At 38.4% G+C, this 13,230-nt stretch overlaps 2 protein-coding genes across 2 annotated transcripts in view; both read left to right on the top strand.

Annotated features, from left to right (window-relative positions):
* LOC112151016 (B-cell receptor CD22-like) overlaps positions 1–6,862 on the top strand; it is a 16,624-nt gene extending 9,762 nt beyond the window's left edge. Inside the window, exons 3-7 of the mRNA XM_036217384.1 lie at positions 731–1,033; positions 1,109–1,369; positions 2,674–2,755; positions 2,837–2,867; positions 5,878–6,862. Coding sequence (XP_036073277.1) covers positions 731–1,033; positions 1,109–1,369; positions 2,674–2,755; positions 2,837–2,867; positions 5,878–6,114 — 914 coding nt within the window. The 3' untranslated portion in view covers positions 6,115–6,862. The remainder of the gene's footprint in view (positions 1–730; positions 1,034–1,108; positions 1,370–2,673; positions 2,756–2,836; positions 2,868–5,877) is intronic.
* Positions 6,863–12,254: 5,392 nt separating this feature from the next.
* Positions 12,255–13,230, top strand: part of LOC112151011 (B-cell receptor CD22) — a 14,770-nt gene continuing 13,794 nt past the window's right edge. Inside the window, exon 1 of the mRNA XM_036217382.1 lies at positions 12,255–13,161. The gene's annotated coding sequence lies outside the window, so the exon portion shown is untranslated. The remainder of the gene's footprint in view (positions 13,162–13,230) is intronic.

The following is a 13,230-nucleotide window of genomic DNA, read 5'->3' as shown; positions in this document are numbered from 1 at the left end:
AGTCTACATGTTCCTGAGTGTCTTCTTCCTTCCAGGTCAGATGTTTGTTCTCTTTCATTTACAGACATTTTTGAATCTTTTCTGCTTTTAAATATTTAATTCTGATGTTGTTTACACTGCAGCTAAACCTCAGTTGGTTTATCAGAATTCATCATCAAATCCACATTTTCTTCATCATTCCAGGAGTTTGGGCTGAATGTAATGAGAAATCATTCCTTCACATGACTGCACCAAAGAAGCTGGAAGCTCTGAATGGATCCTGTTTGATAATTCCATGTAGCTTTGACACAACACCAGGAAATAATGGAGAGAAGTTTGACAAGAGCAGAGAAATCATTGGAGTGTGGATTAAGAATAATACTAACTTTGACAAAAATCGAGGCAATGTGATTTTCAACAGCAGTAATCAGGAAAACATCTATCCAATGAAGATCATTGGAAATCTGATACAGAAAAACTGCACCACTTTGTTTTCTAATTTGACCACAAAATATACAGAAAGATATTATTTTAGGATTGAAAATGGAGAATTTAAAGCACATGACATCTGCAATTATACTGAGATAAAAATCCACGGTAAGAACTTTTTTCTTGTCATTGTTTATCAGAGTGATGTTATGCTTTATCTACAGAGGGAAATGTCACAAGGTGTTTTGGATAACAAACTCCAAACATTTGAGAATTCATAAGTTTGTATCTACTAAGTTTTTTTTCTGTGTTTGAAGCACAGATTCTCCTCAGAGTCCCAGCATTGAAATCCCAGCTGATCTGAAGGAGAAGACGTCTGTCTCCATCACCTGCTCGGCTCCCACTCCCTGTCCTCACTCCCCTCCTGAACTCACCTGGAATCTCCAAGCAGACTCTCAGAGACAAACGGAGACAAACACAGATGGAAGCTTTACAACTAAAATCCAGAAGACCATCACTCTGTCAGACACTCATGATGGATTCACCATCAGATGTTCTGCCAGATATCCTGTGAATGAAGGACAACCAAAGACAGCAGAGACACTAAAGACTCTCAATGTTTCATGTAAGCGATCTGTCAGCACATCACACTTCAGCTGCTTCTGATGAATAAAGTTCCTGTGTGTCACATTTTCCTCAGATGCTCCTAAGAACACCTCAGTATCCATCAGTCCATCAGGTTCAGTGTCTGTAGGTATCTGGGTGAACCTTACCTGTTCCAGCAGAGCTAAACCTGCTGTCATCAACTTCATCTGGTTCAGGAGAAGCAAAGATGGAGACCAGAAAGTAGCTGAAGGAGAATCTTACAGCCTGAATGCAACAGAAGGAGGAGCTTATTACTGTATGGCTACAAATGATCTGGGGAACCAGACGTCTGGAAAGATTAATCTGACTGTTGGAGGTAAATAGAAACTTTGATTATTTGACAACAGAAGAAGCACAAACTTCACCGACCCCCATCCATTGTTCATCTTTGGCCCCTTACTTCACTGTTTAAAATTGACTACTCTGTTTTAATTTAGCACAAAAACTCTTATTGCCAAATTTTTTGCTCAACAACATTCTTTAAAATTTAACATTTTAGCTTTGAAAAGGTCTAAAAGTGGTGTTTAAAGGGCTTTTTTAAAATTAGATTCAACAAAAAAATTTTAGCAAATAAAGAATTAATGTGCAAAGAATGTATATATGAGAAAATATTAACGGAATATCGAACTCAACATGAAGTTGTGTATGTTTGTGTGGATTTTAATTTATGCATGAGTGACATGTGACATGTATGGGCATCACATTTGCAGCATGTCAATCTCCAGGCCTCGAGGGTCAGTGTCTTACATTTCCAATCAGCCTACCATTGAGTCTCCTCATTGGCCAAACACAGGTGATCCAGGCAGTCAGCAGCCGATAAGGCAGAATTTCTAGAAAACCAGCAAGAGGCCAATCCTCGAGTCCTTGTGGGAGCACAGAGCGTACAGATCTTCTTTTTCTGAGTCCGTTCTTGTTGGGGAAGAACAATTTTACTGCTCTCTACATCAGGTCTGAAAAAACTGGAAAATGATTTTGACGGTGAACACCACAAGGTTGATTAAAAGTCATAACTCAAAGACAGAGGTAATCATCAATTTTCTAAGTTCATTGTGTGGAGAAGATCATGAGATCTTGAGGCTATCAGATGTAAGTCACAAATAATTATGAGTGTTTTAAGTTGTAAATGGGTCATGTTTGACCCAGAAACAATTGTAGGGTTAAATAACTTCATGGAACTGCTTAGTAAACTTCTGTAAAGCTGATATTGTTACTTTCTAGAGTACAGTAAGAAGTAACCATGCAGACATTCAGTAAAAACCAAATTAAGGATGATGTGTGTGAGTACCTGTAAGTAATGTAGATCTTTCTTATTTAAAATGTGCCAGATCTTCTCTTAAAAAACAATAGTAAGATATTCAAAACGTGTTAATGTAAGTTTCTACAACTGCATCATACACTAGAATCTTTGATATGACTAGTTTAAAAAACTTTAAGCCTTATTTTAACTGAATCAGCTTAGAAATTACCTCATTGAAGAATCTGGATTTTAAGTCAAGTCACTAACTGGATTTTAGGCTTTGCCGAACACTGTCCAGTGAATGTATAATTTACTAGGATAAATATATTGAAGTTATTTTTAGTAATGGATCATTTATAATTGGCATTTTTCTTGATTTAAAGCAGGGATAGACAACTCCAAGAAAATCATCTTTGGAGTAGCCGCTGTGATCCTCATTCTTATCCTCTTGATTATCTGTATTTGGTAAGTTCTTTCCTTCTTGTTTTCCACCTTTGAACAATTGTCACTTTAAACTATTTGTAACGTCTCTCTGATGTTTCTCAGGTGTTTTAGAAAAATTCAACAACAGCAGCAGGTCAGTACAGAGTCAACCTCAACATGTGATACTCAAGTGTTGTAAATTATTTTTTGAAAATTTTTTTTGAACTGGAATTCCAATTCTTTTAAAGAAATTACATGTAATCGATAACATAAATGTTTTAATTAATTAAAATATGCATTATTTTTAAGTGGTTTGGAATTTCACCAATTGAGTGGTGTTATTAGATTTGTGGTAGTTCAATAGGTACAGAGACCAAAAATTATAACATTTTTCACAATGTAATAGATACAGACTTTAAAATAGATCCAACAAATGAAAACTTTGATCTCAGTATATTGATCGATTTGGGTCCCATTTAAGAAAACAGGAACTTGGCTTATAGTCTCAGAAATCAGATTCATACTGGGAAAATGTTCTAAAGCGTCATTTCCACTTAGCAGTCCGGTACAGTCCAGTCCAGTAAAGAGTAGTACGGTACGGACCAGTTCATTCTGGTGAGCGTTTCCACTCATTTAAGCCTTGCTTCCACTGAACAGCTTGTTTTCCTAGGGGTCTACACTATTCATGCATGGTGTAGACCCCTAGCGTGTCATTGCGTCATTGTAGTGCAATAACTACAAAAATAACAACAGTGGAGGTCATCCAGCAGCTCGTCTTTTTTCTTGCTTTACTATTTGTACATCGTGTATAACAGGTCAAGTTCCGTGACCGAGATTCAGACCCCTATAACAGTTGCCTTTAGACTGCCACTCAAACTAGAATACACCACCCCCTTCTGAGCTCTCCTGCAGCTGGTGGGCCCACTAGAGAGCGATTCCACGTTACTCCGTCAGGCTAAGCCCAACCGGGGCCCGTGGGAAGAGCCCTGGCCACTAGGCACTCGCCTACGAGCCCCAACCCCAGGCCTGGCTCCAGGATGGGGGGCAGATGACCCCCATCCTGGGGACGTAACAAGATCTTTGATGTGACGACTCATGAAGGGGTGTCTCTCAGCTTGCCTGGGAACGCCTCGGGGTCCCCCCAGAGGAGCTGAAGGAAGTGGACGGGGAGGGGAAAACTGGGCATCTTTGCTTAGACTGCTGCCCCCACGACCCGGTCCCGGATGAGCGGAAGAAGAAGGATGGATGTATAACAGGAATTTAATGTTTGAAAGAAGATTATGAGAGAATACCGCCGTAAAGAGGACAACGGATTGCTAGCTTAGCGCTATGCTGTTGCTTTCTGATGTCGTCATCTCTTTCTGCCAATCAATGGGTGACTACAGTGGCTCCGCCCTAACTGACCCATGCCCTTTTTCTATGGACCTACAGCTGACGGCGGCCCTCTAGAGATATACTTCAGAACTATTTATTGGGTTAATTTTACAATACAAACGCTTAAAATAGCATCCCTGACCTGACCAGACTGTACCAAACTGCTCAGTGGAAACCAGGCTTAAAAGTCTCCACCAGGTAGTGTCAAAAACCTTTTTTTTTGTACAAGTATTGCATCTCTTCTGTCACAACAAACATGTAAAATATCAGCTGTATTTTTTTAGATATAAGGTTAAACACAATGACCATTTTTTCAGCACCACCCATTGGATACTTGAAGTCATTCATTACTAATATTGAAAGTAAGGTTTTTTTGTGATCTCTTTTAAGAAGAAAAAAAGCTTCACTAACAACAAAGAACTCTCTGTAAAAAAGAATCTTGGTTCTACGCCTTGTTACATATCGAAAATTTAGACCAAACTATTTTTGTACCATAAATGATCACATGGTGGAGGAATTCAGCCAGTTTTGAAAAAGTTTGAGTTATAAAAACTCTGCAGTTTTAAGTCATCAAATGATAGAAAATTAGCTCTAGCTGTTTTGGAGACATAGGTTGGATCTGAATTCTTCCTCTACCCCTACAGCTTCTCCCTACCTCTACATTTAGCCCTCCAAATGGAGAGTTATGGACATAAGGTGCTAGCGCTCGGAAATACATATAATTACAGGTTTTATAACTTTAAAAAGGTCAAGGCCTGGTCCCACAGGATTTGACAGGCGTATCACGCGTAAAAAAGATGGAAAATCTGCCACACGCGCTTAAAACCGCCAACTTTATCCATGCTCGCGGAATTGCAGTGATACAGAGACCGGAGTCCATTCCTCTGCCAGAGCGCTCCCTACTTGCATATAAGCATGTCCTTCCTCAATCAGCCACTAAACAGATGCTGTAAGCGGCGATACAAGCGCAGACTCGCTGGGGAAATGGCCGTCCTGCAGCCGCCCATGAGCGCGAAATTTCAACGTCCAAGCGCATGTGGCTGCGTCCGCTCCATGATCCCATCTCGAACTGAAACTGCTGTTTAACCGCCATTTCACAGCCATTGCACGGTGGTACCGCTGTACCACACGCAGTCACCCCTGGTCTCAATCTTTGTGCATTTCAAAGATTATTTCTGTGTGTAATGGCGGCCAAATTTTGTATCGTGTTTACGCGCATCGACTGCTGCCTAACTGGGTCCCTGTGCCCTTCAAATACAGGGTTGCGGCAGGAAGGGCATCACTGATGCGAAACAGTGGGTGCTGTTACGCTGTGGCGACCCCGAAAGGGATAAGCCGAAAGTGAACTACATTAGATAGAATATATATTAATATATATGTTTGTTGTATACTTTTCCGTGAAACCATAATTAAATGAAGAACCATTTAAATAGAGGTTAACAGTTGTAGTAAGTATAGAAAAGTATGACAACCCATCAAGGTAGACTTAAGACACAGAGAGAAAAAAAATACTATTTTTGACTTTTACTGTTGCTCTTTCGGTGTTTAATTCTCCAGAATTAAGACATCTTTTGGAAAAATCCAAGAATATTTTTGAACAAAAATTAGCATCATATTATTGCTTGTATTAAAATCCAGTCAAGGCTGAAAGCAACATGAAACAATGACTGTTGGAAATCAGCCATAATGACCGTCATAGAAACCTTTCTTGTTCTCGTTTGACACTTTTCACTCATACTCCAACTTCTTTTGACAAATATTCTTCGTTTATATTTTTATGTTTTCAACAGCAACAGCCTGCATTTGAGCTTGATCTTCAAAGTCCAGCCCCTAAAACTGAAGACAACCTTCACTATGGAGAGTTGAACTTTAAAAAGAGAGCTGAGGATTCTTCAGCCTCCCCACAGGACAGAAGCCGGCAGGAGGACACAGTGTACGCAGACGTGAAGGTGTCTCAAAGTGGAAACAGTTCCACAGAGGCTGCTGAGAAACCAGAAGATGTTTATGCTCAAGTGAAGAAGAAATGACCCTACTTTTACAAAGAAATATGGCCAATCTGTTTCTCAGACATCTATGATAAAACTGTATATGGAAGAGATGAAGATCTGTCCTTTAATTTTTTTTTTGCTCTGAAAAAAACAAAAAAAATATTGATCACAGGACTTTAAATGTTGCTCTTTATTAATTTAATTTTACATGTTCATCATGTAATTTTGACTCCGAGTTTTGCATCATTTCATTTGCAACAGATTTTGCAGTTATTGCCTTTGGCTTTTTTTCCCCTTTGGCTAATTTTCCAACTATCAAGTCTTGTGTTAGCTTTTCTAAATGAAAATATTTTACAGTCATATTTTTCAGTAAAATTTATAGTAGAAATGTTAACTGGATTGACTCCAAGGAGACAATATCAATGACTTTTTGGTGCCAACTTTTGTCTGCCATTTTTAAATTGTGTAATTTAATTAACCGCTTCGTTTTGCTATGGCTTGGGATCATTTTGACATCAGAGCTATGTTTATAGTTATATGACTATTAATTACTCTTTTTTTTTTTTTTACATCATTTATTGTTTCTTACTATCCTTTGTTCTGCATGCATGTTGAAAAGCTTTTAGTTACATCCAATTCTGAATTCTCCCCCCTAATCCCTAACTACTAAAAAACTATTTATTGTGGGACTATGTAGTGCCCTGGATTTTAAAAGTAATTCAAACACCATGCTCTCTACTTCTCTTTGTAATAGAATAAAAAAAACAATCAATCAGAAATAAAGAAATAAAATAATAATAATGACAATACAGCAGATACAAACGACTAAAGAAACCACATATTGACTGACTGACTGACTAGAGAAAACTAATTATTTTTATTCAGTTTGAAATGCCCGTATTAACAGCGCCTCCTTCATTTCTGAGCTGAGAGCAGCGGAGGATTGTGGGCGGAAGCAGCTGTCATACAGACACGCCCCCAGAATGAGATGGAAGCTCCGGAACCAACAAAATCTTTCATTTTTTGTGATTTTTGTAGAACTCCTAACAATAAATAAATCGGATCTATACAGTATGTCTTCCATTCATTAGAGGTGTGGGGTGCTTGCGCCCCGGGTGCATTGGTGCCTATTTGAGGGGTGTTTCCTTGGGGTTCTATGCAAATAGGCATAGCATAATTTCGGACTCTGCACAGACCTTTCACCAGGGGTGGCCGCTGGAATGCGCACCGACAAAGCCGGTGTGTGCACCTTAAAATTGACAGACATCCACACACAACCGCAGCCTTATTGACAGGCGGGGTTTGGCGGATTCTCCACGCTGTAAAGACGGGTGGGCCACAGGTTTGCAGCTCGGAGCTTGGGGAGCTCTAATTTAATAGGAACAGTCAGCACGTCAAAAAACAGTTCCTCAACATCATCTCTCTCCCATTCATTCTAAGTGAGACATCCACAGACAGAGCTGGTAGCTCCTCCCACATGCAGCCGCTGCATCAGAAACATTTTTTTTTTTGGCAAGCAACGAATTCGCCACATGGCGATAGAGGGGCGGGGAACGCAAATTGCATTTGGTGTGAAAGCACGTTCAGCAGCTTCATGGCTTCTCCTCCGCCCAGCTGACTGGATGAATGAATGAAGGAGTGAGCGAGGCACTGGACAGCCCGCCGATGTCCCGCCTCCAGAGCCAGATATCTCACCCCGATTGGTTCGTTCAGCTCTGCACACAGCAACTGTCATTCATATCAATCTTGTAGGCCGCACTAACAATAATCTTTCATATGAAGACGGGGGCCGCAAATTATCGTCCCAGGGTCGCGAATTTGAGACCCCTGCTATAGGGGGTACACGACCATTGACTCTAACGAAATGAAGTCCATTCAAAAGCCATTGTTTCAGATGCCTCCATGTTGAAGCCAGACGTCGTCATTACTATGCAGTAATTGGTTTAAATTGATCTTAGTCAATAACAACCTCTCTCACCAATCAGGAGTGAGCTTGTTGGAACTCCACACGCCTACCACCTGAAAGTTTGCTCTAAGAAATCTGTTTTTTTTAAACATTCATTGTGAGACCACATACTTTTATTGAGACATCTGATTGGTCTGTTTATAACTTGAATATCTTGCACTAAAGAAAAGAAGGATTAGCTAAAACATGTTCAAAAAAGGCAGCAGAGCAAAAATGGTCATATTATGGTCATTATGACAAATATAGAGACTGAGTATTAGGTGTTTATTTTTCATTGAAAGTAAATGCAAATATGGCTTCTTGGAGCCAGCAGGTATTTCGGTTTGGGGGGGAGGGGTAATTCAATCCAGTTATCATATACAGTCGATGAACATGATATGAAGGACATTGATTGACAATGGTCTACAACTAATCAGAATGCAGAACGGTATACTGTAAATAAATAAATAACTTAAAAATGGCAAAGAAAACCGCATAAGGTGAACCACAATATAAAAAGAGACCCCTGAAAGGATTTACTGACCAATTCCATTAAAAATAAATTATTTTAAATTTTAGCAGTTTAAGTCTTGTTGCATAAAATCATGTATCATTCATACTACATCTACCATTATTTGTAGTGGTAATTAGTCATACCAGTTTGGTTCAAAATCTTTATAGACAAAATTTTGGGGGGCAGCAAACTGCTGTTGGTAGGTTAGTTTGGTGACAACAGGGTGTCATCTCGGCTCTGTGCTGATGATCTTACACATACATTTTCATGAAAGGTTTGTTTATGTTCATTCTGTTGATAAAATGATGAATATTAGCTTTCAAGGTATGCCTTAACTTCTCCAGTCTTAAGATGATGACTCACCAGTGTTACTCTGTTTAGCATATATGAAACAACGTATTGACAGACCAGTTAATGCTTTTTGTATTTCTTAAAAAAAAAAAGAAATTTTGCATTAAAATTGATAGAGGCTGTTAAAGTGGCTTCAGTGAAGGATGCACTTTTGTCCCCACTTGTGTACAGGTGTAAGTGTACGTATAAACTTTTGAGAGCCAAACCTCAAAAAGGATAGAAAGTCGGCGGTGTGCTGGTGGAGTTGGGGATGATGATAGCTTCATGATGTCTCTGAGGTAAAAACCTGTAGTGATTGGGTTATCTACAAAAACAAAATGGTCTTGCCCTGAGTGGTAATGCCTGCATTGACTATTGCGCCTCCTGCATCAAACCTGGGGAACATGTTGACCTTGACATATCACTCACCTCGCCTTCTCCAGTAACAACAACCACCATCATTTCTGTGCTAGGATGTCCTGACAACAGTCATCTAAGGGGTGGAGTTGGTTGTCAATGGTTTGTCTGGAAACCCTAGTATCCTCCTCACATCTGGTAAACGGGACTGCAGTTGTGTGGCTTTTGCTAAACAATTTTTGATCGTGGAAGTTCTTAAGTACTGGTCTTTGTTACTGTATGTATTTTGTTTTTGTAACAAACTGTCAGCAGTTCTATGTTTTGATCAATTCTGCTGAAGACACTTTGAGACTTACCAGGTTCACCTGCAACATCTAACTGCCTAATAACATCTCGAAGGCACGCTACGGCAAGATGGCGTTGAACGACGATTAAACAGTGTTGTGTGTTCATGGTTGTTTTAACAATTAACTTGGAATGACTTAGTGGCAAAATTCGTTTTTTATACCCAAAGAATGATACAATTATTGTCACATTGAAAAGGTTTTCTTTTTTATTGTTGGCTCCAGACTGTAAGACACACTGCACACAGTAAGACCACTATGTGGAAAACACAAAATGGGGTCTATCACCCCAAAACAATTCCCTCCTTATCCCAAAAATCTGTTAATTGATACAAAGGCCAAATCCCAAATGCTTCCCTAACCCTATGACCTCTTCCACCCCTACATTTTGCCCTCCAACGGAGAAACATAGATAAAATAGTGTCTTCAAATTTGGATGTTGTTATCTACCGCTCTATGACATCATGATTAGATGCCTGTTATCTATATTTGCTCATAGCTGCCAGCCCTTGGAAACTATAGGACATCATCAGTCATATAACTTTAACAAGTTATGCAAAAGTAAAAAGTCTTTAAATCCAATATACTGTAAATTTTCAACTGATTCGAGCCACTTTTCTTCTTCAGAATCCACTGGAATTATGTTGATTGTGTTAAGGGTTGAAAAATTACAGTAAATCAAAGAACATAAGCACTGGAGCTCACGTGTTAAAGGATTAAATCCCTACGGCTCCTCCTTAAAAAACACTTTCAGACTCCACCACAGCTCCAAATCCCCTTCCAATTGGAGCAATATGGTGTAGCCAGAAGGGTAGGGAGCAATTGGGGTTTGGCCAAACACTGTGCATGACATCCACTGACATTTTCACAAAACCCCAACTTATTGTGATTAATGTATTTCAGTAGTTTATATTAAGATATAATTTTAAAGGAGACATTAAAACTACTCTTTAATGCAAACATGGTCATAACAACGAGAAATAAAACTGTCTCTGGCTTCCATTTAGACCAGAAAAGAGTTGAACTGTTTTCCAACTGTACAACCTTGTCTGTGCACTTTACTTGCACTTGTTGCAGAATACTTCAAAATAACCCTTGAGAACTTTTGTCACGACATAAAACAAGTTTTATCTGATGATCTAAACCAGACCAACATCTACAGTGCTTCTCTTCACTGATGTGTAGAAAGAAGAGATGCTTTTAGTGGAACTCTGAGGTTCATGTTTTAACAAGATATTCAAACCTTTAAAGAGAAGTAGTTTTATGAGCTGATACATTTAAATTAGAGAGGTTTTATTCAAAATGGAAACTCTGTAGTCAATTGCCAAGATAGACACCCTTACTGAGACTGCTTCTTCCTTTTTAATCTATTTTCTATACATGAAGTGGCTTGTCTAAGCAGCTTAAAATTTGAGAGGAAATTGTAAAACTATGACTAAAGTCTCTGTTGTGCACTCCAAGTCTAAGCTCTCCACTTGTAGATAAATATATGTCTTCATTTTCTTTATCTGAGCTGCCATCTGGCTGAAAACTGATTAGCTCAGATAATACTCTTGTTTTTTTCCTTGGAACTACATGTGTGGTGCTAATAGCTCAAGTCTAAAGAGGTTAAAAATATTTTGGTTATTAAAGACAAACTGAGAATTATCTGTATTTTTGCTGGTCACTTCCACATTTATTAAGGTTTCTAGATTTCTAACTATAAATTGGGCAATGGTATGGTTTTCACTCTTGCTGTACTGCTAAAAGGCCTGGTTGAGATCCCAACTGAATGTGACCAAATTCCTTCTTCATGTGTTTAATCTCACCATCAAAGTGTGAATGTGTGCATAGGTGAATGGGACCCTTCACTTTGGGCCATCGGAGAAGATAGTAAAGTCCTTACATAAGTATACGTTCAACTTTATGCAGATGATATATGCTTTTACGTGTTGGTCTGTATGCATAAGTGTGTGCGTGTGAGCTGTATCTCTGTTATGGACATGTATGTGTGTGAAGATTTTTAGAGCTAAGAGGTATGTTTGTGATATTTGAGTGTCTGTGGACAAGCCCCGCCTCTTTTGACTGACATCTACACCTGAAAGTACCACCATCCTCCATCTCTAACATCCAACTTTCTAACTATTTTTTTAGTCCGGTCCAAGAAGAAATGTATACACATATAACTAATACAAATTAAGTTTAGCCTATAAAATTATACTACCGGTACTTCTGTGTCTGAAGATCTACAACCTCCTATTGTAACAGTATAATCTGTCCAACACAAGAGGCTTTTAGCTCCTGTCTGTTTGCTGGGCTGCTAGACAGAACGATTTAGAGAAAAAAAAAAGTATACCTCATTTACCGTATAATAGTTATTCAAAAATAGTCTGTTGTAACTGAAATTCAATTAAATTTGATGTGTATAAAATGTGGGCAACATGAATTTCTATCAGCTTTTGTGCTTGATTGCACTAAAAATATGTGCCAATAACATCAGCCAAAATAGTCTGTTAGAATAATATCTGCTCAAACGAAGGATCGATATTTTCAAATAAACATCCAACATTGAAGGGTTATTCAAATTATTATTTAGATTTGTGAACGATCTGAGAGAGGAAATGAAAATACAATTCGGTATGACACTCATAAAATAAATATTTTACATTTTTCTTTTGACATTGGTAAGGTTAGCTTTTATTGTTTACCTAAAATTGTGTCAACAGTGTTCAGCTGTCAGCTTTGCCGTTCTAAATGCGACCCTGTCGCCATTTTGTCTGATGTCACCGTGAAAAGAATTTATTGCAGAAAGTCTGTCATGAAATATAAATGATAGCCGGTTACTAACAGACTAAACTAAACTGGTTATCCCTGCCCTTAGACAGTCCTTCTCAGAAAGGAAAAACTCATAAAAAACAGATTAATATATATACAGTATATATATATTATGGATAAGAGAAGAAATAAATGACAATAGAGGATAGACCCCCCAGTGCATCATACTTTCTCCAACTTCTAGCAGCCTACTAGCAACTATTGTTATTTAATTTTAATTGAAACATGTTTATCGTGAGATGCATGTGACATATAAATCGAGTGGGTGTGGTTGTGTTTATGTCTGAGGTCTCGTCATGGAATATCAGTGGAATATCAGTGAATAAAGTCCGGTAAAAGTCAGCCTTTATCTGTTGAACTAAAAAGAGAAGTGAAGAAATTGGGCATGAAGGAAAGAAAGAAGAAGTTGCGTTTAGCTACATTCTTACAGATGGTGTTACTTTTTTTTTTTTCTGGTTACAAGAAAATGTTTAACGTTTAAAACACTGAAAACACATATTTTATTTTGAAACTCTCAGCTGAGGTTGAAAAGAGATTACTTGAAACAGTTTATTTAAGATCGTCCTTAAGAGTAAATGAACCATCTAAGCTCTTATGAACTTATGAGGCTTTAAACAATGACTTCCTCTGTTACAGTCACAGCAGGAAGAATACATTCATCTTGATAAACATCTATTTCTTCACCACACCGGCTTTAAAACAGAGAAGTTGCTTTTTGAGTTTATTCTGAGCAGCTGAAGACAAACCTTCGTGTTTCTCGGTTTCATATGCAGACTCATCTGGTGAGAAAACATTTACTTTGTCTTCAGAGTTTCTCTCTTTATATTATTATTATATTTGAGAAAATATTA

Source organism: Oryzias melastigma, linkage group LG20 (genome assembly GCF_002922805.2).
Source record: "Oryzias melastigma strain HK-1 linkage group LG20, ASM292280v2, whole genome shotgun sequence".
Lineage (NCBI taxonomy): Eukaryota > Metazoa > Chordata > Actinopteri > Beloniformes > Adrianichthyidae > Oryzias > Oryzias melastigma.
The sequence above is the reverse complement of the archived record's forward strand: the minus strand, read 5'-3'. Positions and strand labels throughout refer to the sequence as shown.